Genomic DNA, 27,674 nt, shown 5'->3' on the forward strand with positions numbered 1-27,674 from the left:
TATTTCCTAACAACTTAAGCTTTTGGGATCAAGAGGTTTGTTAACACAATGTAATATTTAAATTCCACTGAAAAAGGAGAATACATATCCGATGTGGTTTTACATCATCTTTAGGACTATGGAGTCCATCAATAGACAACTTGCGCTTTCACATCTTAAATAAAATGAACTCCATAAGAAAGATATATTTTGGAGACATCTCATGCACTTTTGTTCGAAAAAAGTGTACCTAAATTTTCCTCGAGTGGTATAGCATTAATTATATGTTGTTCAACTAATAGGGTTTATTCACCTCTTTAGGTATTAAAAATTCATTCAAGTGTTATGTCCCCACCCATCTAGCCATCCAATCTTAGTGTGTTTGGTTATGTTTGGTTTTTACATAATCTTAATCACTCAAGGAAAGTTACATCTTAGATCTTTTATCTAAGGACATTCTTGCCCATAGAAGGGATGCATTATGATCCTATCTCTTGCAAGAGGTATGGACTCTCCAGCTCTACCTTTTATGAAGACATTATCTATTGTTCTGATATGGGTCATTCTCCTGATAATTTTCATGAAGGTAGTATTGAAACTATATTCTCTATTCCCCTCCTTCATTTACTTGCTGATAAGCCATCTTACATATAATGAGTCAAGCAATCTCCTCAAATGATTGTCTACACTATGGGAAAGAAGAATATGGCAAGACATGGCTCTCAATGAATCAACCAGCTTAGTTGGAGATCTAGGTATAGGTATCGATTCTACATGTACTCCTATTATTAATGATGATTTATCCATTGTACTTCCAAAACACGAGAACTTGTATCTCATTGCATTAGTAGGTTTGTTTCATTTGACTTAGTTTCACCTATGTACAGGTCCTTTTCTCTTGCACTCTCTTCTAAATCTACAATGAGGACTCCTCAAAAAGCAGTCTTACATCCTAACTAGAAAAAGGATAAGGTGGATGAAATATAAGCAATACAAGAATAAAGAAAAATATGGGACCAGAGTTTTAAATCCCGTAGGATAGGACTGTCCCGACTTTTTCATGGAACGAGATGCACTGCCATCCTGCCCTGTTTCGACACTTGGGACAAGGGATGTCCCAAGACATTCCAATTGGGATGCTGGAGTGATGGATGTTCTTGTCCTAACACATGGGATGGTACTTTGTCCCGGTGTCTCATGAGACAACCTATTGGGACTTGAATCCTAGCATGGGATTTAGTGCCTTTCCCCAAGGGGCAACCTACATGATGATTCTGTTAAGAGTTGCAAAAAATGAACCAAGGGCCATATCCAGACCTATGGAGTAAATTGCTTCAAAAAAAATTTGTCTCAAGTATTAAAGCTCCACTCTGTTTGATTGGTGACCTGAATAGCTATGAATATTACATGTTCCACGCTTCAGCTTGATATGAAGAGTGCTTTCTGACAGGGAGACCCATGCGAAGGGGTTTATATGGATCCAAAATTTGTTTTTCTCCATGTAAAGGTTCAGTATTTGTATCTGGAGCAAATAAATCAATTTATGGTTTAAAATGATTTCCACATGTCTAGTGTAATAAGTTCAATCATGCTCTATTTGGTTTTGGTTTTAGAAGAAGAGCTGACTGCTCCCTCTCAAGAAGACATCTCGAGGTGTAACTGCCCTTATATTTTAAGGACATTGCTCTTTACAGGGAATAACCTACCACAAACAAAGAGAATATTTGAAGTTGTTGCAGCAGAAGAGTTTAAAGATCAAAGATTTAGGATAGATTCACTGTATTTTTTGAGAAATTTAAGTCGCCCATTCCAGGAATGAGGTGGCACTTTTACAGAGAAAGTTTGCAATAAATCTCTTTGAAGAGGTTGGACTTCTTGCCTGTAAACATTTACGGACTCCTACAGGTGCAACTGACAAATGTATGTTGTCCATGGAACCCCTTAGTTGTGTAGATATGTACCATATGCTACTAGAATTATTGATATTCTTGATAATTACTAGATATTAATCATGCAGAAGGTGTGATTAGCCAAGTTATTCATAGTCCTCATCTTGAAGTAATGTATCATATTTTGATATATCTCAAAACGCACTTGGTTAAGCGATATCGTGTTGTGTAAGAGTGGACATAAAAGTTTCGAGATACTAAGATGCTGACAGGGCTGGTTCTCCCTATGATAGGTCAGACTCTAGACATTGTACTTTTGTCTAGGTGAAGGTGGGCAGGATTTGGTTACTTGGAAAAATAAGAAATAGTCTATGATATCAAGGTCAAGAAAGAAGCATAGTACAGAGCTCTTGCTCTAGCTAAATTTGAGTTGCTATTGCTTTGCATTATATTGAGTGGGATTAGGATCTTCATTTCTGCACCTATTCCTCTTTCACACGACAACCAATTTGCCATCTAGTTTTCTATATGAGAATGACACAGATCGAAGTTTGAATCAGCACATTCTCAAAAGGGAGCAGTTTTTTCTCCAAGGAGCTCATCATAGATATCCTCAAGAATCCACGACTTCTAAATTGCAGGCCTGCAGATATTTCGATAAAGATCAACATGACGTTGTTTGTTGATCAAAAAGAGCCACTCACAGTTTAGACAATGATTGGACAATCTTGTGATAACTCATCTAACTGAGAGTCACCAGTCTAGACAAAACCAATGTCGTGTGCTATCAATCATTTTATGGGAAATACTTAAGATCCTCATAAAGAAACTATGTATAGGATTTTGTTTGACAAAGGAGTAAGTAATCTTGCTATCTTGAAAACCAAGAAACAGTGCTTGCAAGATCTAGTGATGAAGCTGAATATCAGACATGCTTTTTTCTTAACTAGCTGGCCAGACTCCTAATATGATAAAATTGTATCGCATGGTTAGAAACTAAGACTCTGTAACACCCCTTTCCTCTTCTGCACATCCTTCTGTCCTCATTTCTTTCTCTACTCCACACTTCCATTTTTTCCCCTTTTTTTCTTCCTTTCCTTCTTTGGTTTCTACTGTCTATCAGATATTGCAATAGTATCCAGGAATGTAACACTGTTTGAGAGACAGAAGATTTGGTTAAATGAAATAAATTGGAGAAATGAAGCTGACAAATAGGAAGCAAAAGAATAAAGCATCAAATTGTGATATCATGTTATATAGAGTATCATAATAGAGAAAAGGAATGAAGAAATGAGAAAAAAGTGTAGATAGAGAGAGAGATAGGTGAAAAGACTGACAGAATAGCTAACTCAGAAGAACTTATGAAATTTACCCAAGTTTAAGAAGACCTGCAACAGTAGTAACACTGATATCAAAATCCACTTTTGGTTGTATAATAAAGTTTCCTTCCCTTATTGGCTGAAGCATAAAGAGAAGAAATATAGGTTAGGATCTTGCATGCAAGTATCAAGCACAGTAATAGCAAGATATAATTTTGTCTACTGACCTCCCGTATTAATAATGCAAATCTTCCTTCACATATTCTGACACGTATGCACTCACTTTCTGCTAACTGCCCATTTGAAGGCGCCCCAGGAAGCCTTAAATATATATCAATGAAATTCTGCACAGAGCTGCAAACTTTGCCAGGGTCAAGTACCTTCAATATATCTTGGTATGTCACCTAAAATATGCCACACAAGTCAAGAATAATAAGCACATAGTGCAAAATTTATGAATACAAAAGCAATATTTTGATAACTCACCTGCTTATTGCTTTTCAGTACAAAAAGTGAACTTTCAGGAGAAAGTACAGGATCAAAATCATTTCGAATTTTGAGCTGCAAAGAGAAACTAAATAATCAACCTCATTTCCACTGTTTTCTAAAGATAAAATAAAGAATAAAAAACTAAGAGTTGCAGAGAAATTGGAATTATTACAAGAGCTAGAATCGATGTGACAAGTCAAAAAAATTCTGTTGTACTAACATGTGCATGTACAAGATGTGGTTCAATATGCTGCTGAAACATAGGAAATACTGTTGTCATAATTTCATCCTGAGATATAAAGCAGCCAACACGACTCTTGTCCCTTTGAACTCTTGCAATAAGATGTGAATGTACTCCACCCACCTAACATTAACACAAAAGCAGGGAGATGAATAATTGTTATTAAATAAGCAAATTAAAAAGAGATTTTAAAGATGAACAACTAAGATATGGAGATCCAGGAAATCTTACAACAGCAATCCATAAGTCGAGTGATTTCCGTATATCAGGGTGTAATGCATACACCCCTTCAAAAATCACCTGGAAAATTGCAGTAATCAAAAGTAATCAAAGCACTTGCATTATCAAATGAAAAGGAAACTAGTATCATTTAGTGCAGAATGTATGCAAGACTTCTTGGTCAAAGCGCACAGAACTATAATGTGGTATTATACTCTCTAATACGTAATTTTGCATGGGCTTGAAATATAGCATCAAGAATTTATTGGCGTTAACTACTGGAGTTATAGGTAACAAAATTACCATGTCATCCATCGTAATCACATTATAGCAAAAACAATGGGAGTTATCTAGGTATGATGGTCTTCAACATTAAGAATTCCACAACAAAACCATCCATAGGGGATCATATGGAAAATTTTGACCAGGTTATGGCAAAAAGAAAATATCATAGATGATTCCAGAAGAATATAATCTTGTGAAGTTAACTTGATGTTTGGTGGATTGTCAGTGACAAGGATGATCATCACCAATTACAATTTATCCTTTACAAAGATGAACTTTATAGGTTAGTTATAAGCTCCATTGATCTTCTAGAGTGCTGGTTACAGCATTTGATAAGTCTTCTTTAGGACCAAAATATAACCTTAATCTCAATGAGGATTTTTAATAGTAACAATGGGGAGAAAATAGTACAAGGTATAGATTGGGTTGGGCTCAACCTGAACCAGCCCACCCAACCCACTCATTATGTAGGATTGGGTCAAGGTTCTATAAATTTCGGTTGCACTTGGGGCAAAAAGCTCCAATCTGACCTTTAAATTGGGTTTGGTTAGGACTGAGCTATAATCCAATCCAAACTTAAGCTGACCCAACTCAACCCAACCCGGCCCAATATATAAATAAATCAATAATTCATATTTATGGTTTTTATCAGTTACTTACATGTTTTATATAGTTATGTCTTTAGTCTTGTTAGATTATGCGTAAACGTGCCATAAAAATTAATGAATGGTTAGGGCCTCAACCCAACAAATATTAAGTCAACAGAAACATCACAAAGGCACAAACATTTTCCCTATCTTAAAATTCTTATTCAACCCAATCAAACTTAATTAACGTAGCCCAACTCAACCAGAATTTAGCATAAGATAAGGTGAGATCAGATTGGCTGGGTTAAAAACTTAAGATTGTAATATATAAAAGTTGGGTTAGGTAAGGGTTTGCCGTCAATCTGACCCAGTCTGCCCAAGTTCCAGCTATAGTACAACAGGTGATAGATAGTGCACTTCATGAAAGCATCAGCTTTAGATACCTTGCATGCCAGTTGAACTACTATTTGAAGATGACAAATATTGAATTTTGAAATGTACTATAATTAAGATTTAAGACTTTCCTTTTAATTTTGATATCTAAGAAACTATGATAATCAGTTGGCCCTACTCCATTGTCAACCCGTAAGAGGGACCACAATGTCAAAAACCTGATTTCTGGAATCCAGAAAAGTCAAATGATCTAAAATGTTTATCCCTATAAACTTAATGTGGTTATGTGAGTTCAATGCTCATAATTAATATGGAATACATCTTTCTTGAAATTTATGCTTCAGTTATTTTACTTGGACAGTAATTATCATTGGTTACCTGCAATTAGAGGTGGCAATTTACGACCCAATCTATCAACCCGGCCAGCAAACAACCCACTTTAACCAGATTTGGGTTGACATAAATGAGTTTGGGTCATAAACAGGTCAACCCGTAGAAGAAAAAGAAAAGGAAAGAAAGGAAGGTAAAAGAAAAAGAAAGAAAATAAGAAGGAAAGAGGGGCTGCCGTGGGGGTGGGGCAGGGCAGCATGTGGTCCTGTCTCATGGAGAAACCAAGACACCCTCGTCCCAAAGGGTTTAAAACCTTGCTATAAACCATTATAATTGCTATTGTACCAACAACAAGACCTTCCAGAGAACAACACGCAAATTCTTGGTAAAGCATACATTTGCTTATGGCAATTAAGAAGTACTGAGTAGTACAGAGTATCCAAGCAAAGTAATATATAGTTTTGATATGCTTAGTTCACTTTTTCAACACTAATTTGTCAAGGCAAAAATTTTAACTTCCTGGTTCTCATAAATCTCCAAGAATAGGAGATACAACATAGAAGAAATAGCAACCACTTCAAAATTGAATTAGCGCAACTAAAGTCTTACTCAACGATTGGCGGAGTGTTGAGGGCATGCTAACTTATTTGTCATCTAGAAACCCAATTAAGGTATGACCTTGTTAATTAAGCAACAGTGTCATGTGACCCATGCTGCTGACATTACAGGTCCATCTCGGAAAAGAGAATGCATGGCATAATTTAATTGCTAGGAAAAAACAATATTTTGCTTTAATGAGATCAAACCAACTGTTATAGGAGCAATCACTTTTCTTGATTAATCTTATCATTCATTTCTAAGAATCATCATGGAATATTAAATATCATTTCAGAATTTAGGATCATTTGCCACTGAAGAAACTAAGAAATCAATAGTAATGTAGTATTCATTATGCATGTGGAATGAGCAAAAATAGCATGGTCTAAGGGACTTGATGCGTCTAACCCCTACTTTTGAACTTCTATATGTATTAATAGAGCACTCATGTTTTTATGACAAATTTGCAGTTCCACTTTTATTTCAAGAATATAAAATATTTCCTAACCATCTAGTAATAAATTTGTAGTTTTTATCTCACACCTCATGAACTTAAAATTTTTATGCTAATACTATATTTAACTTGTTTACGAAGAGCTTTTATGAAGCTGAAACACTTTTCGCTTGCTTGGTATTTGGCACTACATAACAAGGAAGTACATTTTAAGTCTATTAGGTTTCAAGAGGGTCAGATCTGACTCTAGTAACTTCGACTTCTTTGAGATTGTTTTACATTAGGAAGATCAACTTGACCTCCACAGTCCATGTGTTGCATCCCCAAGGAATTAACTTAATTGAAGTTTACCTAATCCATTTGCATTTTTAATGTCTTTTCTCAAGTGAAGGCACAAATCATTATTTTAATATAAATAAAGCAGACTTCCATATAAGCACAAGGAAAAAGCTAAAAGCTAGTTTTTCAGCTTCTCCTGTAAGCAGCTTTCTAGTTTACATTAGAAGCACTTTTCATTGAGCATTACCAAACACATCATTCTTACAGAAAGTGCTTTTGAAAAAAAAGGTCATAAAAGAGCTTCATTTAATGAACACCAAAAAGACCTCGGTAAAATCCGAAAACCGATAGCAATGATACAGATTCAGTTCAACCACTCTGCAAATAGATATGTTAGATACTGATCAGAAGTATCACAATTACAGGTTTTACAACCATTTTCTAAGGATAACAAATATTGTTTTCAAATCAATTTTTACCAGGAATAACGTAGCTTTAATACACTACTAATATGGATGCATGTATTTGTTTCTTTATACATAACATACACAGAAATATGAAGATATACATACATACAATACAGAAAATTGCTTTATAAATAATGAGACTTACCACCCCACAATCCTCAGAAACTTGAAGCTCCTTGAATCCATTTCGACTACAATTCTCAAAATCAAAGCAAGGAACTTTCGCCTTATGACAATTTCTCAAGTCATTAATGTTCTGCAATTAATTATAATAGGTTTAAATTTCCACATTCAAGGAAGAACAACATCCTCCATTAACAAATAGGGGACAAGGTTCGAAGGCAACAGCTCCATATGTATGCACTGTACTACATAAGAGGATAGTTCTCAAAGCATGGTAAGTATATATGTAGTTGGTCACATGAGCTTATGCACACAGTGCATGTATATGTCAAGCATGATATTTAACCTAAGATATAACAACCATGGATGAGTTTCTGTTTCAACACGTTATAAAAAAGAACAAGGATATCATATCAGGAATACCAGATGACAAAATCTGTAATTATATAAAATAGGAACCAAAGGAAGTTTCAAGATTCATAAAGTTAAATTGCTATAGTAATTGAGCTGGTACCTTCTCACGTGACAAATTAGTGAGGTTGAATAAAGGTCCTGATAAGATTCTCTTCCTATGACATTCCCTAATCTGGCACCATTTGCAGTTCCAGAATTATATGGAACTCAAGATACGTTACTTAAGCCATTAAGTTTTCTGAACAGAAATATGATTGGGACCCATATTAGCACGTTAAAAATGGTGCAGTCATCAGATAAATGCACCACATGGAAGCATATTTAGAGGAAAAAATATGATATATGCTATAAAAGGACATCATCAGCATGTAAGAATTTTGCTACCAAAATGGGGTCTTCTAGAAGGCTCCTTGGCAGGAATATGTAAACTCGAGAACCAGCTATCAAACTGGTGTTGAGGTCCAGGCCATGACAACACTAGGCAAGTGAGGGGCCTTCCTTGAAAAATAGAAGGTCAGTTCACTTCTGTATGAGCTTCATGTAAAAACTTCATTTCCGCTCATGTTCCTAGTAAACTTTTGCATATGCTATGAATTTCAGGAAACAAACTAATAAGATTCACGAGAGAGTAGATCAGCGACATGGGAAATATTCAGCGACTAAATTCACCAAGAGCCTGGATGAAGCACATTCTTATTAATATATGGTCACCACCAATTTGTAGTTATCTATCATCCTACTAAAAGTAAACTTCCCAACTACCTGCATTTGGGAGGCTCCAGTTCCTTTGACTCCACTTCTCCAAGTACCCAAAATACACCAAAAACATTACACCCGTGCATGCTTTTTCGCACTCGTGACTTTGCATGGTGATCCTGCAGTGTGGGCTTACCATCCACTCTCAAACGTGCATTACGCATGTCCAACTCTACTTATAATTCAAAACCACATTCCATCTATTTCAGGTCTTTGTAGTTTACACCAACCCATGGCCAAATTCCAAATCACATTTGAATCATGATATATGAAAAGTACAATTAAAATGTGATAAAGCACACAAGATAACAATATATTAGAATTGGCCTGCAGAAACATGATTGAACATTTTTCACAATTAACATTGAAAGCATGGTCATTTAATAGATCATGATATTTCAATTTAGCCAAACCTTATTCTGTCCATGAAGATTTCTCCTACATTATAATAAGTTAAACAAGAAACGAAGTCCAAAAGCAGGCATAGCTTTTCAGAAGCACATGTCATGGCAATGATATAATACCTTGGACAGCAAAGATAAATCCAAGGAGTTAAACTCATCATACTTAAAGTCCTTCACTTGTTCACACTTGTAGTAACTTTCTAAAGAGATTACTTCACAGCCAACTATATTCGCCATTTTTTGAGCCAGGCTTGTTTTGCCCGATCCACTGGGACCTCCTATGAATTACAGCACAACAAAATAAGTCAATATCAAGTCTATCAAGAGTTAAGACTTAATAAGGAAATGCTCTTCAAACCAGGATTAATAACAGAAAAAGGGATTAGCATAAATGTGATACAAAATTGCATTAAAAGAAGAACAAGAAAAGGAATGGGGGGGGATCAAAGCCTCTACTTACTGGGGCACTCACATCATTAAACTAAAAAAAAAAATTGACTGACACACCCAACATGATTAATTTATCATTGTACAATTCATGCACCCTGTACAAGCTAGTGAAGCCATAAACTAACAAACAACAAAAATAGATATTAGATAGAACTTGAACATCTAGAATTGCATAATAATTAAATGGTAAATATGAATAGCACTTCATGCTTGATCTTATAATATCGAAAACAAAGCCTTGGATATGAAATAATTTTAGCCATCAGATAAATCTCTGTTGCATCTGGAGAATAATTTGTTGGATAAGAAAGCAAACTAGAGAAAGAACAACAGGATAATTCATTTCATGATCTTAAAATTAGTGTCACAGAAAGCCCTTTTAAAGAACCTAAAAACACTTGCATATTTTTTCCTAAAGTACTAATGACGGTGATCTTCCCTATTATTTCTATCAAAGAGAGAAAACAAGAAAAGAAAAGAATAGAAACAGATTAAAACAGACACCTCCACTGTTCTCATAGTGGAAGGGAAGAAGGGAAAGATATAGGGAATTGGCCCACCCCTGTTGCCCAATATATGGTTGGCTACTTGCAATAAAAGAGGTTTCTTGGAATATCCCTTTCTTTTCTCAAATTTGAAGACTTCTTTTCTTTCATTTTTTAAGAATGGGTGGGCCTAATGTAATTGGTCAACCACTTATTGTCCATAAATTGTAGGCCCAAAAAAGAAATTCCAGCTGTACAACTTAAGCCAATGGGTGTACATTCAGATCAAAACAATTTTTGGACCAAGGCCTACCACATAGGATCTAGTTTGACCCTCCAGCTAAGCAAAACTTTAGCATATAAGCGCCCTCGATACATGCTAAAACTTGATTCTCGACATCCCACAGCTCTGCCTAACCCACAAACTAAACAAAATACACGAAATCAACTGAAAATATGATTTTTGGGTCAGAATCCTTAGACGCGCCTACCATGCATGTGATCCCCCTTGATTACATCACCGTCACCTGTGGTAATAAAGAATGAAAAATAATGCTTCAACTCATTAACTCAATCTCTGACAACAATTTCCTCATCGCTGCATGTTCACTGAAGTGTATTTATTGGTTGTTGTAAAAAAAAATTGCAAGTGTACTCGCATGGGATGCTAGTATGCTACTTTCTTCAAAAATATATGTTAGCAAAAAAGAACATGAGATGCTATAGCAAGAATGACCTCAAGCCAAGCACACTTGCCTAAAAGGTGACCAACAAAGAAACATAAAACCATTATCCCCATTCCTAACCAAGGCTAAGCATATGTCTTGCCCTTCTATCACTTTAACAATCAACTTCTGAAAGATCTTGCCTAAGACAAGGTCCATGGAACTCTCACCATCTATAGAGCATGCAAAGGTTTTGTTCCACCACCAGTCATCTCTTATATTTAGCTCTTCCTGCCTTTGTTTGCAGCACACCAAAGTCTGTCTATTTATTTAGCATTAAAATGAGAAAGTGAGAACAATTTTTCATCCTTGGTGTAATAATGTTATTAATGTTGTTTATCCCCTCCTACAATAATAATCACATGATAAGAAAGTATGATTAAGTCACGAGCAAGAACTAGTTATGCAGCATGAAATTCACCATTGTATGTGTCCAATGTGAGGGTATCATGTGGTCACATTGAAAGACCTAAAGGTTGTGCTGTTCATATTCTCATATTGATTTAGAAACAACACTACTTGTATGAGTTAATTTGCAAAAAATGCTTTGGTGCAATTTCATGTGCGAGATCATGCATAGGTACGGTAATGTGCCATTCCATTCTGGTGCGTACCAATAAAGGAAGAGCACGGGAGAGGAAGAAGGAGAGAGAGGAAGAGAGAGAAATAGAGAGAGAGAGAGGCAAGGAGGGAGGAAGGGGGAGGGCCAAAGGATGGGTTCCACCCTCAATTCCCCTATTTTGAACAAGGCAAAGCAACCAAGGGCGGAAGCCCTCTTCCGGCCCCCTCCCTCTCTCTCCCTCCCTTCCTACCACTCCCTCCCTCTCTCTCCTCATCTCCCTCACCGTCTCTCGTCGGTTTCTCGAACAAAGAGATAGAATCATTCTCTACCCCAATATGACTTGGTATGCTCCGAACCGGTGGTTCAAGACAATACAATATTTCATGTTGAATAGTAGAATACTTTTCATAAAGTTGTATCCAGAAAGAAAGGGCATAGAGGAGTTTATTGCTCATATGTAATTTTTTATAAGAAAAGGGAATCTAGTACACATAATAGTGTGCTGATTTGTGAAAAGGACTCTATACTACACTTCCATATAGGAACCCATAAGGCCGCCCACCTGAAACTTAAAAAGGCATCTAAGCAAGCTGGGCTACCGTACTAGGTGTGCTAAAGTTTGCTCCTCTTCCCCTCATTTAAGAAAGGAGATAGACAAAAGAGTAAACCCTTGTCAAACTTGGAGATCCTTCTCATGACCACCATCATAGTTCCAACCTGTTACCTAGATTTAGCTTTGTTCATCTATTATGATTGCATGTATAAATATAGCAATATTTTTGATATCTAAGAATTTCTTCCTATGAAGTAGTATCAGAGTGTCACACCAATACCCATGTTTAAGTGCCAAGTGCAGATACTTTGTATTAAACCGATTAATCCAAAAAAAATGTTCAAAGCATTCATGCCATTTATGGCGACAATGTTGACTTCATCCCATCATAGAGGCATAAGATCAAATTGTTTCTTCACCCTCGAACCTATGCATAGCATGTCCTTCATGATTTTACATTTATGAGGAATGTCATTAGCTGACATAATGTAGTTTTTCCTACTACATATATCAAAATTCCACTAATAATTGGCACAAGAGCCATTCATTTATTTTTATCATTTCCTTCATCTTCTGTAACTTCCAATTTGACATTTATGGCTACTTTAGAATGTAAATCATTGCTTTTGATTTTAGATAAGGTTTTAAGTTCCGTTCCTATGAGAAAATGGGATATGAAGAGGGTCAGGACTTCAAAACTCATCCATGAAGGGAAAGAAAAATAAATAAGGAAAGAAAGATAGGAAGGAAACATGAAGAAAAGAAAAGGTGAAAGCGAAAAAGAAAGAGGAAGGAAAGAAAACAAAGGAAGAAGAAAAGAATGAAAGGAAAGAATTAAGAAAAGAAAGATAAAGAAGAAGAAAAAGAAAAGAAAGAAAGAAGCAAAGGAAGGGATCAGACCAAGGAAGAAGAAGAAAGAGCAAAGAAAGGACAATAAGGAAACGGAGGAAGAAAGAAAGGGAAAAAAAAGGGGAGAGAGACAGAGGATACCTACTGGACTCTCGACTGGGACTGCTGCCAAGACAAGGTGAGATAGTGGATCTAAAGTTTTAAATCCTGTGGGACAAAGGTATTCCAATTTCTTTATGGAAGGAGACACCCGCTATCCCGTTCCGTCCAGGCAGCAGTCTTGATCATGCATTTTGGTAGATATCCTCCATCTCTCTCCCCTTCTTCTTTCCTTTCTTTCTTTTTTTTTTCTTTCTTTTCTTCTTTTTATTTTCTTTTACCTTTCTTTCTTTTCTTTCCTTTTTTTCTTTCTCCCCCTTCCTTTCCTTTTTTTCATTTTTCTTCTTCTTTCCCTTCACTTCTTCCTTTTCTTCATCTTTCCTTGTTTCTTTCTTCTTCTCTCCCTGCATGGATGAGTTTTCTAATTCCAAACCTGTTACGGTCTCATTTTCTCAAAAGGACGGGATATGACGACCGGACGCCTCCCATCCCGCCAAAACATAAAATCTTAAGTGGGTCATCCCATTCCATAGAGAAATTGAGATACCCCCATTCCACAGGATTTAAGATCTTGGCTTTAGGATCCATTGAAATTAGAAATAACAATATTATTTTAATTTTTAGCCACATCTCAACTTTGTAACTAGGCTCATAGATACCCTAGAGAACAACAAATCTAGCAATATCTTTCTTGGCCTTAGAGCAAGCCCAATAGCTATCTATCATAAATCCAAGCCACTATCAACACCTAGGCATAAGGCCATGCATGCCCAAGGTGTGCATGCACTTGCTACGTTGGTACACCACAAAGGCCAAATCTAGGTAAGGAAGTGGAGCTAAGTGCATAATTGCATATTTTATGCATAAAAGTGACGTGAGCTTTAGACCAAGGCAAAAGCAACCTCAACCACCACAGCCACTAATCTAAACTACCATGTCTATATTCAAGAGTGCCTATATATGCACTTATGGTAAATCAAGTTTGAACAAGCTCAAATTTTATAGTGTTAAGGGTTTCCTACACTAGATTAGGCTTCCTCAAACAAAAACATGCGTACCTGACCAAGCTTTAGTAGTTAGTATAAAAAATTTTATGATATTTGTTATTTCCTAATTTCTTCCTCATCTAAGATCACCTAGATAGGTATGCTTATACCTTCTGCCTCTCTCTCTGTATCATCATCTGCATTTAGAGGAAGCCTTGCATCATATCCCTCTCTAATAGTCTTTGGCTGGGAAGAAATGAAACCTTGCTCCTGGAGTGACACAGTCGTCCGCCAAGATGATGAGCTTACTAGACTTGGTCGACAACTAGGACAGTTGTTTGCAACTCTCTCTGCTCGAATGAGATCTCCTCTTTCAGGAGTTCAGTCTCACTACTGCAAGGTCTTTGGACATACTCAGCATACTTACCCTAGTGCCTTACAGGAAACCGCTGGATGGAACCTGATGGGCACCTCTACAGTGCAAATCCAGGGCTTGACCTATGCAGCTTGCTAAGGTGCTGACTCACTCCCTGCATCTCCTTGGGATCTAACCATCATACCTCCTTCCCCTCACCAATCTAATTGTGGGATTGGATAACCGTACCCTTCCTCATTTCCAATTCCAGTTTGAGATCTCATCTTTATACATTACTACTCCCCCATTAATCTAATTATAGAATCCAATCATAAGATACGACCACAAAAACTTCTTCCCTCTCCTAATCAGAAAAGAGATGTGATTGCCCAAAAAAGAGAACGATTACCCAATGTCACTATCATTCAGCACCATCAAAATGAATGTTTACTTTTTTCTCCTAATCATTCTTTCTCATTTTCTCCTTTTATTATATTTCACATTTGCCTTTCTTGCATGTATATCCTTGTAAAGTTACCATTTGCTTTTTCTTTTCTTTTGTCTTGCAAGTGCTCTTTTATGTTAGCCTGTCACTATCTTAAGATTTATCCATGACATTTGATTGACATTAATCAGTTGCAATAAACTTATTCTAATTTACAAAATTACCACTACATCCATCATTGAAGTCAATCTTAACTATGGTAGACTATTTAAATATTTTGCACCTAAACAATCATTTTTCTACCATTTATAAATGGCATGTCAACAAGAAGGGCTTAACCGCACAACAGAGTAAAATTTACATGGTATACATGCATATTTCAAAGGGTGCATAAAAACCTCTTTTTTTTTCCTTTGCCTTCGCTCCACTTGTCTACTCCCTTCCATCTTCCTTTTTTTTTTGTCATTGTTTCATTAAATTGAACCTATTTAACTCCACCCCATTTTCTTTCTTCAATTTTTTCCATTCTCAGTTTCACCTCATCCTTATGATTATTTCTTGAGTTTCCTTCTTTTTTTTAAATAAAACATTCATTTTCCTTCTCTTTTTATATTTTAATCCCTTTTCTGGTTTCATCTGTCATATTTGTGCAATTCTTACCTTTTCCCCTTTGACCCATGTCCTCAATTTTCCTCTTCCTATTTCCACTTCTTTGCATGGTTAGTCCCCTTTGTTTTACTTTATCTTTAGTAGTTTCCATTCATTCTTCATCTACTCATTTTAATTACGATAATGAAGATTTTAATTGATTTTTGTCTTTTTTCATACTCAATATTATTCATCAAATTATGCAATAAAATAGCATTCAACTTTTTGATTATGTATTTTGATTTGGTTCTTCCAAATTAATTGATAAACTAGACTTTGCTATAAAGTTGCAAATCAGTCTTGCAGATGAACTCAGAATTTAATCAAAGTTTCACTAAAATAAAAACTTTAAGGCAGCAAGAAATGGCAAAGACTGCCCCAGTAATTAAGCAACTCTACCATCTAGCTGCCTCAACAACCTTTTTTTAAAAAATAATAATAACAACATCAAAAAAAAAAATAACAATCAGTTGAAAAAGATTTGTAGTGAGAAAAAAAAACATGTGAAGTTCCACGTCATCAAGTTAATAAATAAAAGAATGGGGTAGTCACGTATTCATGTTTAAACATATTAAGCCATTCAGGTAGTTGAAACATGTGAATCTCTTACCAATTCCTACAATAACTGGAAAACCCTTGTTCTCCAACAATGCCTGAAAGAGAAGAGAGGAAAAAGGGAACATGAAGTGAAATGTTAGCAAAGGTTAACTCATGTAATGTTTACTTGAGTGGGTGAATTCACTAATATGACACACTGTCTTGCTTATAACATGTTACTCACCTGGATTGCCTGAACAGAAAGAAGCAAACCCCTATCCAAGTCATATGAATCGGGCAATGGAGCAAGCTGGAGGTTACCCCTGAAAGCAGAAGAATCTGCATATGTTTCATAAGAGAAGCTTACAATTATTAAATTCAAATATTTGGTGTTGTAAATGGTCATTTAATATAACTCATCTTCCCAGACCCCATAAAACTTTATAACTAGAAAGAATTGTTGCATGCGAAAAACCTGAAATGAAATTCCATGTTACTACAGGGTCCATATCGGACTTTGTTGGAGACCTGGTCCATGGCTGTGTAACATCCTCAGGTTTGGGAGCAATAGTGGTAGACAAGCGTATTGGTCTGGGCGCAGCAATTGTCCTTTCTTGACTTCCAGTTAAAAGTGTGCTAGACAAAGGTGGTGGTGTATTAACACGTGGTACACCTGATATTGATTAGCGACTGATCAGGACAAAAACCTTCAAGAAAAGTTGTAACACGAAAGATGTTAGACTGAGATCATCATACCTTTACTTTCTAGAATCATTTCCAAATAGGACTTGGTGATCCATGGCCCCTTTATACCCAGTCTTGAAGCTTCTACACCAATGACCTAAATTATATAACAGGATGGATTGTCAGGTTATTCCATATTTGATTGTTTATATGCTAACATTGAAAGTAGACAGTACAATATAAGTAAAGAGATAGTCGAGTGAAGTTCATAGATGCCAAAAGAAAAAGGATGGAGGTCTCACAAAATGACAAAAGAAAAGGTATGCAAATGCTAGAAAGCATGTTATACCGCAAGTGTGCCACTTAAACTGCAAAACAAAAGGTACATTCACCTACCTCCCCCTTCCTAGGTCCATACACTTCTGTTTTTACTAATAATGTTCTAAGCAGAGACAGTCCAGATGTTAAAACAAAGGGTTGTCTGCAAGTAGTTCCCTTGGCCCTCGATTGTTATCCACCATAAGGATGTCATACTTATTCTTCAAGGTGACCAGATACTCAAGAAATTGAACCGAAAGAGAAGTGATATTTTGCAAAACCCAAAATTCACTGTTAACCACATAGAAGGAAAAAAAAAAGTTCAAGATGATTCCAAGTCAATTCTTCACCATTAGTAGTAAATAGCATTTTAGCAAACAACATAGAAGATCAACATGCTCCTACCAAAGAACTCTCTCACCTACAATCGACTGAGTAGTTTGGCTCCTGAATGCAGAGGTAGTCAATGAAAATTGCCTCTCCAAACTAAAGGTCATGGTAGAATAAGTAAATAACTAAGGGCCCTTTCTAATAGAAGATATTAAAGCGAAATTCTCAGATAATATATCAGGCATTCTGCTTGATTTCATTTCACTGTATGTCTAAAAACAATAACCATATCCTCCAAGCTTCGTCCGAAATCCGAAGTATTTGGGGTCCAACCATAGACCACATCCTCCAATCATTCCTTTGCAAGACAACCTACAACACAACTGCAAGCTTTTCCACATCTGTTTTTACAACCTTTATCCATTAGACTGTAGGTACTCCTCCCCTCTTCCTATATCCTTAAACAAAGATAAGAGTACATCTCTTTATTGAAGCCGCCTCAGACTTTTGTTGTACTCTGTTGATTCATCATTTCTAGCTCTACCATTCATAGATTTGCTACAAGTTTATCTTTTCTTTTTGAGGAATAAATTTACTAGAAAATTATCATAACATTCTAATTTATGTCACAAATATTTCTTGATCCCTCTTAATTATTCAATGTTATGAAGCCATAGAATATCAAGACCTCGCTGCTATTCTATAGTTTGTTTTCTCGAGTCACAGAGATATGCATTGGTCACACATAATTGAATTTGAATGCATTTCATTATTTGACGTGCTTTCTGAAACTAGCGATAAAATCTAATGAACTTTTAAGAAACAAGACTTGTAATTGTTAACTAATCACTTGAACCCAAATGCTTAAGCTATTAGAGAATAAGTAACAATGTATACCAGGATTTGTGTCGGGTGAAATATGGATGGGTTGCAAGCGTATATGTGGACCAAAGAATGGGCTTTAATTAGAGGTAGGACTGATTCGATTGCTTGGCATCTTCAACCTATGTTTGGGACAGCAGTGATCAACTCTGAGACTACGGACAGATAAAAAGGTTAAATAAATCTATTATAGGTTTCTTTTCTGATAGGTAAGGATAGGAGGCATGAATATGATTCTAAACGAGAGGCAATGTAGTTGATGTATAACTACAATTCGGAAATTGGTGCACATGGAAACCAAAGTAAAGATGATACAAGTAAAGACCATGACAACAGATGAGAGATCAAGAGAAAGATACAGGAGTTTGGGTTGGGGGGGTGGGTAGGTTGGTGGGCGAAGAGGGAGGATAAGAAGGCCCAACATGGCCAGCTAAAATCTTCAATTTAAATAATTCATGTACGGCACGTTCCAGTGGACAGCCATATAGCCCTATATATTTTCATGACTTCTCTTACAAATAATCTAGGACTCTTAGTAACCAACTAATTTCCAAAAAAATTCCCAGACCACAAAACCATATGTAGATAGAAATCTTAACAACTAAAAACCGAACTGTAAATAACAGAAACATAAATAACTAAATAATAAAGTTGTAGATAACTTCCCCAACCAATATCTACCTACAGTAGTACTTTCTTACAGAAATTCTAGCCAAAGTAGACTGTAAAACCTTATAGTAGGATGATGGAACTTCAATTATGTTCTTCACATGAAAAAGCTTTGATTGTAGGGTTTCACGAAATGGTTCTTCAGATTCTTCACCTAAGGCTGATGCAATTGTCTAGCATATTAAAATCACATCATTGTTAATGAATGCAAACTTAGTATCCAATTGACCAAAGATTTTTTTTTTTTGTGTATTTGGAATGCTAATGGAGAACATGTTCTTGAAACATAACTCCTTGCTTGGTAACATGATAGAAGGGGAAAAAAACAAAAAAAGAACAGAACAATGATCCAGGAAAAGAAAGGAAGAACAATTTAGAATCCTTTGGCTCTGATAGCAAAATGATGCAAATCCAATTTAGGATGGCCTGCCAAGGCGCACGTGGACAGAGGGCTTTAATAAGGGCTAGGGCTGATTAGGTTGCTTGCCATCTTCAACCTTTATTTGGGACAGTAATGATCAATTTCTGACATTAAGGGGAAAAAATAGTTAAATAAACCTGCCCTAGGGTTTGTGATGGTAAAGAGCAAGAGTAACATAATTGTAAAGGGTTTTAGGCTAAACAAGAAGCTTTGTGGTTAATATATAACGAAAACTCAGGCACTAGTGCAACAGAAATCAGAGGAAAAATGATAAAAGTAAAGATAATAGAAGAGAGAGCAGGAAGGGACACACACACACACCAGAGTATGAAGGCTGAACCTGCCCAGTTGAATTCTTTCATTTAAATAAGTCACGTACGATGTCGTTTAGTGAACAGCCCTTTTATATATATATATATATATATATATTTTATGACATTCATTACAAGTAAACTGGGACCTAACTAAAGAAATAACTAAGGGTGCCAACTAGCTCAAATGGTAGAGGCACTACATGTTGATACCAGTGACCTGGGTTTGAATCCTGGCCTCACAGAACTTCTATCAGGCTTCTGCCTGTCCTAGTTTCAAAAAAAAAAACAGAAAAAATAATCTCTAGAAACTTTCTTAGAATGAAAAATTTGGAACGGCACAAAATCCTATGTAGGACATAGCAAATAACTCAAAATCAAATCATAACAACTTTTTAACTTACCCAAAACAATATGTTGTTAAACTAGGACTTTTTTGCACAAATTCTACTTAAATTGGAACTCCGAAATCTACTCTAAAAAATGCCTAAATAAAGATCAGAAAACACAAAAAAGAAAATCCAGAGTCAACTACTTCTTTACTTTCTATCATTTTACCCCTCCTTGGGTGCAGCCCTAACCATGCATATGGACAAATTGAGTACTGAATTAAAACACAAAACAAGACAACTGGTTTAATTAAATGAACAATTGACTTGGAGGGATTTGAACTCACAACCTCCAACATCCTTAGCTCTAATACCATTGCTAAACAACTACTTGATCCCCAAAGCTTAAGCTATTAGAATGGATCAAAAATATATGAGGCCCAGCACCAAGGTCTGTTGTACCGGTACCGATGCCCGTATCGGCATCGGGCCGGTATGGTACCGGTATCGATACCATACCGACATACGGTACGCTCCGATGTACCGCTTCGATACCGGTACAAATTTTTTTTTTTTTGTTTCATTTTTTTTTGGATCTCCAAGTTATTAATTCATAATTATAACCCCAAAATTATATTATATTGCATATTATTAACATATTTGGGTTCAATTTTTGAATTCGGTAGCGGTATTGAAAATTTTGATCCAAAATTTTAAATATATATTTATTTACATTATATTACAACTCTATCATCCTAAAATTAAAAAGAAAATATATAAATGTGCATTAAAATGTATCTAAACTTTTAAAGTACAAAACATAAAAAATGATATACTAATTTCAAGATCCGCTCTGCATTTAATATCTCGTCGAATGTCTGTGATGCTCGTAGATATCTGGATCATTCGCACAATCTGAAGAAACATCAGTCCATCCCTCTAACCAAGAAACACTGTACTTCTGAATATTCATTCCATAAGACATCCTCTCTAGATTGTAAGATATCTCAAATCTCTCACTCAAACTCTGGCTCTGAGAAGTATCCTCGGGATGATGTATGACTGTGGAGGAGTCCATCCAAATATGCCGGTAGCAAAATCTGATCCGTAAGATGCTCCAGACTGCATAAGGTGGTAACCACTAGAAGACGATGCCTCGAATGCACCATATCCATATAAATCATAAGGTGGATGTGGGTAATAGGATCCATAATGCGAGGATGATCCAGATACATACATGGATCTTACTCCACGTGCAAGATCGTCTGCAGCTGCATCATATGCTGGACAACCTCTAGGAGCCCGTCGTCTCTATGAAATCGGCTCCCCACGTCTCTATCGACTCGTGCACCATGGTCCCTATCTTGTGGGGCATATGTAAATTGGGACTCATCGGTGAATCGAATATCACCCTGTGACTGTCTCATAAGCAGTGATCTTCTGTCCTCCAGTTCCTTCCTGATCATCAGATCCATGACTACTACTACTAATATCATCATCACTCTCTCTGATCTCCGAATTTGAGCCAAATAGCTCATGCACTCTCGAGAGTGGTGTACGTGCAACTGTCTTTTCTTTTTCTCCCTTGTGCCCCTCGGTGACTGAGTTTTCTGTGATTGGGAGGATGGATGTCTTATTGCTGACCGTCAATCTCGTCTAAATATTTCTCGCTCAAACCTCTACGAGGATGTATCGGACATCGAGTCAATAATGAATGAGTCTTCTGTGTCCCTTCAGGCTATGGCTGATCAGTTACATCTTATGTGGAATATTTTGTTCTGCCATTGCTCTAGATCTACCCTGATCTCCTTAGCTACTACACTGGCCAGTCATAGAGAAATCCCAACTCATCAAGCTCTGGCTCCTGCTGCTGACCTGCAAGCCATCCGATGATCGGATCGTCGTCCTCGTCAGCATAATCATCTAGTATCGGATCAGTGTACTTTAGTTGTACTTCCTCCTAAATGCATTTTAGCCTCAACTTCAGATTATAGTGAACATATACAAGATTATGGAGGCACTTTTGTGTTAGACGATTTCTCTGTTTACTGTGGATAAGAACGAAAATCGACCAATTGTGCGCACAGCCACTAGCAGAGACCGTCTGAGAAAGAATGCGGACAGCCACACCTCTCAAATATTCTGCAGACATTTCAAAATGAATCCACCATTCAGCTACAAAAGCAAAATTACATATCAAATTTCATGATATTATTAGGCATTTGATGTCAATATATGCTGCTCATTATTGATATGTAATTTATCTGGATTCATCTGCTTTTTGCTTACTACAGTTGATGGGACTCCAAAGCTATCTAATTTCTCTCTAAACTGTTTCGTCTGTAAAAAATATATTTATTAAATTTATAAATATATTGTTGAGTACAGATCGAATTCAGTTGAATAATCACCTCTGTTTTAAACTAGCATACCTCTCGCAGACATAAGGATGCAATTTCTGGATCGAGCACCATCTTATATATCACATTATGAAGAGCAACCAGAAGCTCGTTATCAATATCTATTCCCGAAATGATATACTAAAATCTCGAATTCAAATAGTAAGCTGCAGATAAATTTTATAATTGATTAAGTATACTTTTACAAATATAAAAAAATTATTTTAAAGTATTCTTGAATCCGTGCTTACCGGCTAGATACAAATCTCTACCCATCTGATAGTTCCAATGGCGCTCAATGATGTTAATGAATTCTTGAGCATACTTCGGATCATTCTCACTGACTGTTTCTTTGTCCTTCCATCATGTAATATAAGAATCTATCTAAGGGTATATTTCACTATCTACGGTGCGAAGCACCTCGTATAATCGCTTAATAGCCTTCACTATCTTCTCAGCCCACTGTCAGAATAACTAACTTGTCATCAAGTTTCCACACGACTTCCATCGGTGCCGGCCCTCGCATATCTGTTCTCTTGCAACTCGACATTGACAAACATCTGATGTAAGGCTGCTTTCTTCTGAAGAAGACTATCAAGTGCTATGTAGTTAGTAGCAAATCGTGTAATATCTTGTTTTAAGATCTCCCCTCAGTATACATCCGCATCAATGAAAGGATCCATGTGTGATTGTAGATGAATCTAATAATAGTCTGGGCAATCTCCACTACCTACTGCACCCTACGAATCTTTTCAATATGCATCAATATAAGATCAATGCAATATGCAGCACATGGAGTCCAGTATATCTGCGATCGCTGCTCCATCAGCAACTCTCCGGTAGCCTTATGTTGTGGCTCATTATCTGTGATGACTTGCACGACATACTACTCATCCACTGAATCAATCACCTCCTCCATCAGATCAAAAATATATGCGGCATCGTGTATCTTATCTGAAGCATCAATTGATTTGTGAAAAAATATTTTTCCATCACAGTATGTCAAAAAATTAATGATATTCTGTTGGTAGGATCGGTCCAACCATCACACATCACTGTCAGTCCGTATATAGGCCATTTATTCTTGTAAGAAGCAATCTATCTCTGCAGATCCTCTTTGTTACTGTCAAGAAGCTGACCATAGATATTCTTAGATCCTGACGGATCTACACCCTGACCGCAACCTCTATGACTGAAATGATAGATCGATAGTAAGGATTGCCTGCTGCATTTGCTGGAATTTGATTGAAATGAAACTATGATCCAATAGCTCGCCACATATTTTTCTTTTTATCCTTTTTCATTAGTGTCAATCCTCTGCTGCTTTGAATCTTTGCTGAAAAAAGCATGTGGATCTAAATTATGGATGGTGGCTCCTGCTGAAATATCTCTGGAGACCTCCTACTACCAAAAGCTCCCAACAAAAATAAAATGCTGTCTGCTCCCTCTACCAACGGGCTCTCTAACTGAGGTAGTCCTCCTGAACTCAGATTCTCCTCCATCTATCGCTAGTCCAGACCTCGATTCGTAGCATGATGGTCCAAATCGCTCTCTATATCTGACCATCTCCTTCTACCGGTACTTATCATCCAAGTCGTCTGAATGACAGCCTCAATCTGTACCTCATCATCTGGAGCGAAAGCCTCCTCTGACTCTCTAGAGTGATAAGAAGATGGCTCTGCAGCTCGATGGTCCACTTCCGTCCTCTTCTGCTTTGTCTTTTTCTTCGTTGCTTTCGAATCAGTGAAGTTTTCTTCATCAACTGTCAGACCTCCTGTAGGTATTTCTGACACATTGACACATCAAGATAACCACCAGCCAAGTGCTGCTTCAACTTAATTACTCTTTCTTCCTTGAACTCTATGTTGCACCAATTGCATTTCCAATGATGCCGAGCCAAGAGCATCTCACCATGATCTCAACCAACATCACGCTCTGAATCTTTTTTCTTACTCATTTCTGCAAGTATAACAAAATATGACAGTTTAATAATTATTAAAAAATATTATATATAAATTCAAAAAAAATTAATAATAATTTTAAAACTCATAAATTCAAAAAATTATGTTATATGCTTCAAATAATATTTTTGAATTAACTAAAATATAATACTAATTTTATAATTTTTTATTTGATAATATTTTTTATTATTTAAATAATTATAAAAAAAATTAAATTTTAAAAATTTCAAAAAAAAATTGAGGTTAGATTTAAGTAGCTTGAATCATTCTAAACATGATTATAAATCTCTGATTTTATATTTTTAAAATTTATTATTTAAATACTTTTTATAAATAAATATTATATATTTAAAAATATATATAATTAATGATCCCAACAAATGTCACGCTCTGAATCTTTCTTCTTACTCATTTCTGCAAGTATAAAAAACACGACAGTTTAATAATAATTAAAAAATATTATATATAAATTCAAAAAAATTCAATAATAATTTAAAACTCATAAATTAAAAAATATATGTTATATGTTCAAATAATATTTTTGAATTAACTAAAATATAATACTAATTTTACATATTTTTTATTTGATAATATTTTTTTATTATTTAAATAATTACAAAAAATTTTTATTTCAAAAATTTAAAAAAAAATCTGAGGTTAGATTCAAGTAGCTTGAATCATTCTAAACATGATTCTGAATCTCTGATTTTATTTTTTTTGAATTTATTTTTTTATTTTTTTACGAATAAATATATATTTAAAAAATATATAATTAATGAAAATCAATAATTTTAGTGTCATCATGTAGATCTTTCAAAAATTTATCATATATGATCAAATTATATCAAAATCATAAAATTTTGGCATGATTTTCTCTTATTTTCTTCTTCATTTTTATCCTTATTTTAGCCATAAAAACATAAAAAATAAAATATTTACTAAAAAATAATACATTATCTTATTCTCGATCAAAAATCACATCTCTTCGAACCAGTGCTGCAATTTGTTAGAATTTTTTTTTTCCTAATTTTTCAGCTCATGTCATCGAACGCTGAAAGTTCGGGAGTTCTCTAAGAGAGCTCTCGGATTTCTCTCAGAGAAAGCATCTGAGCTGCCACTAAATGACAGCCCAAGTCCCACTACACCCCCCCACACCCCACATGGCATTGTTGGTACGATTCAGTTCAATCGAGCCATACCGCCCACCCCCACTACACCCCCGAACCAACCCATACCACCCAGTTTTGGACAGTATGGCTCCAACCGTGCCGAACAGTCCAATTCGATGCGGTTCGAATATTTTTTTGGAAAAAATGGCCGAACCAGATCGGCTGGCTGCCGGTCCGGTTCGGTATACCCTGTACCGGGCGGTTCGGCCCGGTACGCATTTCCTACCTAGCACCATTTTGATGTGCAGCCCAGACCATACATGTGGAGCGATAAAAAAGTTAAGAAATAGAAGTTAGATGACAACCAGTGACCTGGAGGGGATTTTAAACCAACGGATGCAGAAACCATAGCTTTTATACCATGTTAATTAACAACAATTTGATCATAAAATCTTGAGCTTCGAGGAATGGGTCAACAATATATAAGGCTTATGAACCCCTTCACGTGCAGCCTAGGCCATGCATGTGGAACGGTAGATGAGTGAAGCAACAAAACAAGACAACTTAGTTAACTAAATAACCATCAGATACGATGTTAACTAATAACTTGAGTCCAAAAGCTTGAGCACTGGAGATTGGATCAACAATATATATCAGACTTAACATTAAATAAATACATTAAACCTCATAAAAGATTTTTCTTAATTCTAGGATGCAAATTTTATTGTTTTCACATGCTCAAAATTCAAGAATTCTTAGTTCTTCTAGAACTGAGATTTGTGATTAATTATTTGTTCAAGACAAGATAATTGGTTAAAAAAATGTTGGCACATGAAAATATAAAGGAATAAAAGAAACATGTCATAGGGTTTCAAAATTATAATATGTAGTTCGATTTCAAACAAACAAAGAAAAAGTCTACACCATATATGGTAAAAATGGAAGATGCTAGAAACCAATTTTCATCATCACAATCAAGGCTTGTCATATCGATCCATACCGCCCCATACCATACCAATCCATAAGTTATTGATATGATGCAAATGCTTAGTTCAATATATGAGTGAACCATTCCATTCTGGTGTGAACCGAGCAAAACAGTCCCATACCACCCAGTACCAACTTGTACCACCCAATTTCAAGCAATACCATGGTTGGGAGTGAAAAAAGGCTCCAAGCTGGTCTTACTACAAGGCCTACTGTATTGAACTGATGTGGCATCCTAGATGTATCGATCAAACTAATAGCATACTGGTATGATTCCCAGTACCGATTTTGCAAACCTTGATCATGATGCTTAAAGAAAATAAGCATGGAGATCTCCAGCATCCATCATCATTATGCTCATAAATTCATGTTGGTACTATGGTAGTAAGAACATTAAGTATAATAAGTCTGACTAACAAGCTTAAGGTGATTTTTGGTGACCCAAATAGCATCACTATAGTGATCTTAGATCACTACTGATCCTCATCTAGAGAGAATGTGATCTTTAATGATCTAAGATCACCGTGTTTGGCATGCTTTGTTTTAGTGATTAAAGATCCTCGAGTATCCACTATTGATCCATTTGATATGCCATGGAAATCCAAGACCACTGACCGTATAATACTAAAACTGCCCTAGTATACTCCATATATTTTGCAACTATTAAATAAAATTCTCAAATAAATCACTGGAAAACATACATCAACATAAATCAAATCATCAAAGCATGTCATTCCGGACCAATTCAACAAAACCAAAACTTAATCAAAACTTGTCAAAGTAACTTCAGTGGACTATCAAACCTTCCCAATTAGAAGAAATTTTCTTAATGGGATTATCAAGCCCTTCCCAACTAGAACTTTTTTCTCTAGAGATCAGTATTTTTGGAAATGATTTTCCCATTGGACAAAAGGATATTTTTGTCCTCAAATTTCAACCCAATATCATTGCCCTACTGATCTTGGAAACCTATCTTCAAGGACAAGTTTAACATGTCTATGTTGGGCGGTAATTTTAGAAATGGGGGTGATTTAGGATCACTAGGGTACAAGTGCAACCAAACACGGTGATCTTGTCACCTCCACCCACATCACCATTGATTTTGGAGTCATCTCCCCATACCAAATGCCACCTAAAGCTTTATAAAATTGCCAACTTCCTTGGACAATCATATAGAGCTTTCAGGCTTGAGCCAAAAAAATAATTTTTAAATGTTAAGGTATTTCTCGAATCTTAAAGGATCATAAACTTTATTACCAAGTTGCTGAAATCCGAAAGTCTAGTAAATCATATATCTTAGTCTCAGAAGGATTTTATCTATACGACGCTAATCAATACAAAGCACTTCAATAAAA

The 27,674-nt window shown here is 35.9% G+C and overlaps 1 protein-coding gene across 5 annotated transcripts in view; it reads right to left on the minus strand.

Moving 5' to 3' along the window:
* The window catches only part of LOC105053245 (uncharacterized), a 52,126-nt gene that overhangs the window by 14,008 nt on the left and 10,444 nt on the right, over window positions 1-27,674 (minus strand). For 3 of the 5 annotated variants that reach the window (XM_073244315.1, XM_073244314.1, XM_073244318.1), the window contains exons 11-21: window positions 16,676-16,760; window positions 16,395-16,592; window positions 16,164-16,258; window positions 15,993-16,035; window positions 9,346-9,503; window positions 7,674-7,784; window positions 4,149-4,217; window positions 3,897-4,040; window positions 3,674-3,748; window positions 3,415-3,591; window positions 3,241-3,326 (exon numbers count right to left, since the gene is read on the minus strand). In XM_073244315.1, the coding sequence (XP_073100416.1) occupies window positions 3,241-3,326; window positions 3,415-3,591; window positions 3,674-3,748; window positions 3,897-4,040; window positions 4,149-4,217; window positions 7,674-7,784; window positions 9,346-9,503; window positions 15,993-16,035; window positions 16,164-16,258; window positions 16,395-16,592; window positions 16,676-16,760 (1,241 nt within the window). The remainder of the gene's footprint in view (window positions 1-3,240; window positions 3,327-3,414; window positions 3,592-3,673; window positions 3,749-3,896; window positions 4,041-4,148; window positions 4,218-7,673; window positions 7,785-9,345; window positions 9,504-15,992; window positions 16,036-16,163; window positions 16,259-16,394; window positions 16,593-16,675; window positions 16,761-27,674) is intronic. The other 2 variants (XM_073244316.1, XM_073244317.1) reach the window with 2 other exon arrangements.

Source organism: Elaeis guineensis, chromosome 10 (genome assembly GCF_000442705.2).
Source record: "Elaeis guineensis isolate ETL-2024a chromosome 10, EG11, whole genome shotgun sequence".
In the NCBI taxonomy this organism is placed as follows: Eukaryota; Viridiplantae; Streptophyta; class Magnoliopsida; order Arecales; family Arecaceae; genus Elaeis; species Elaeis guineensis.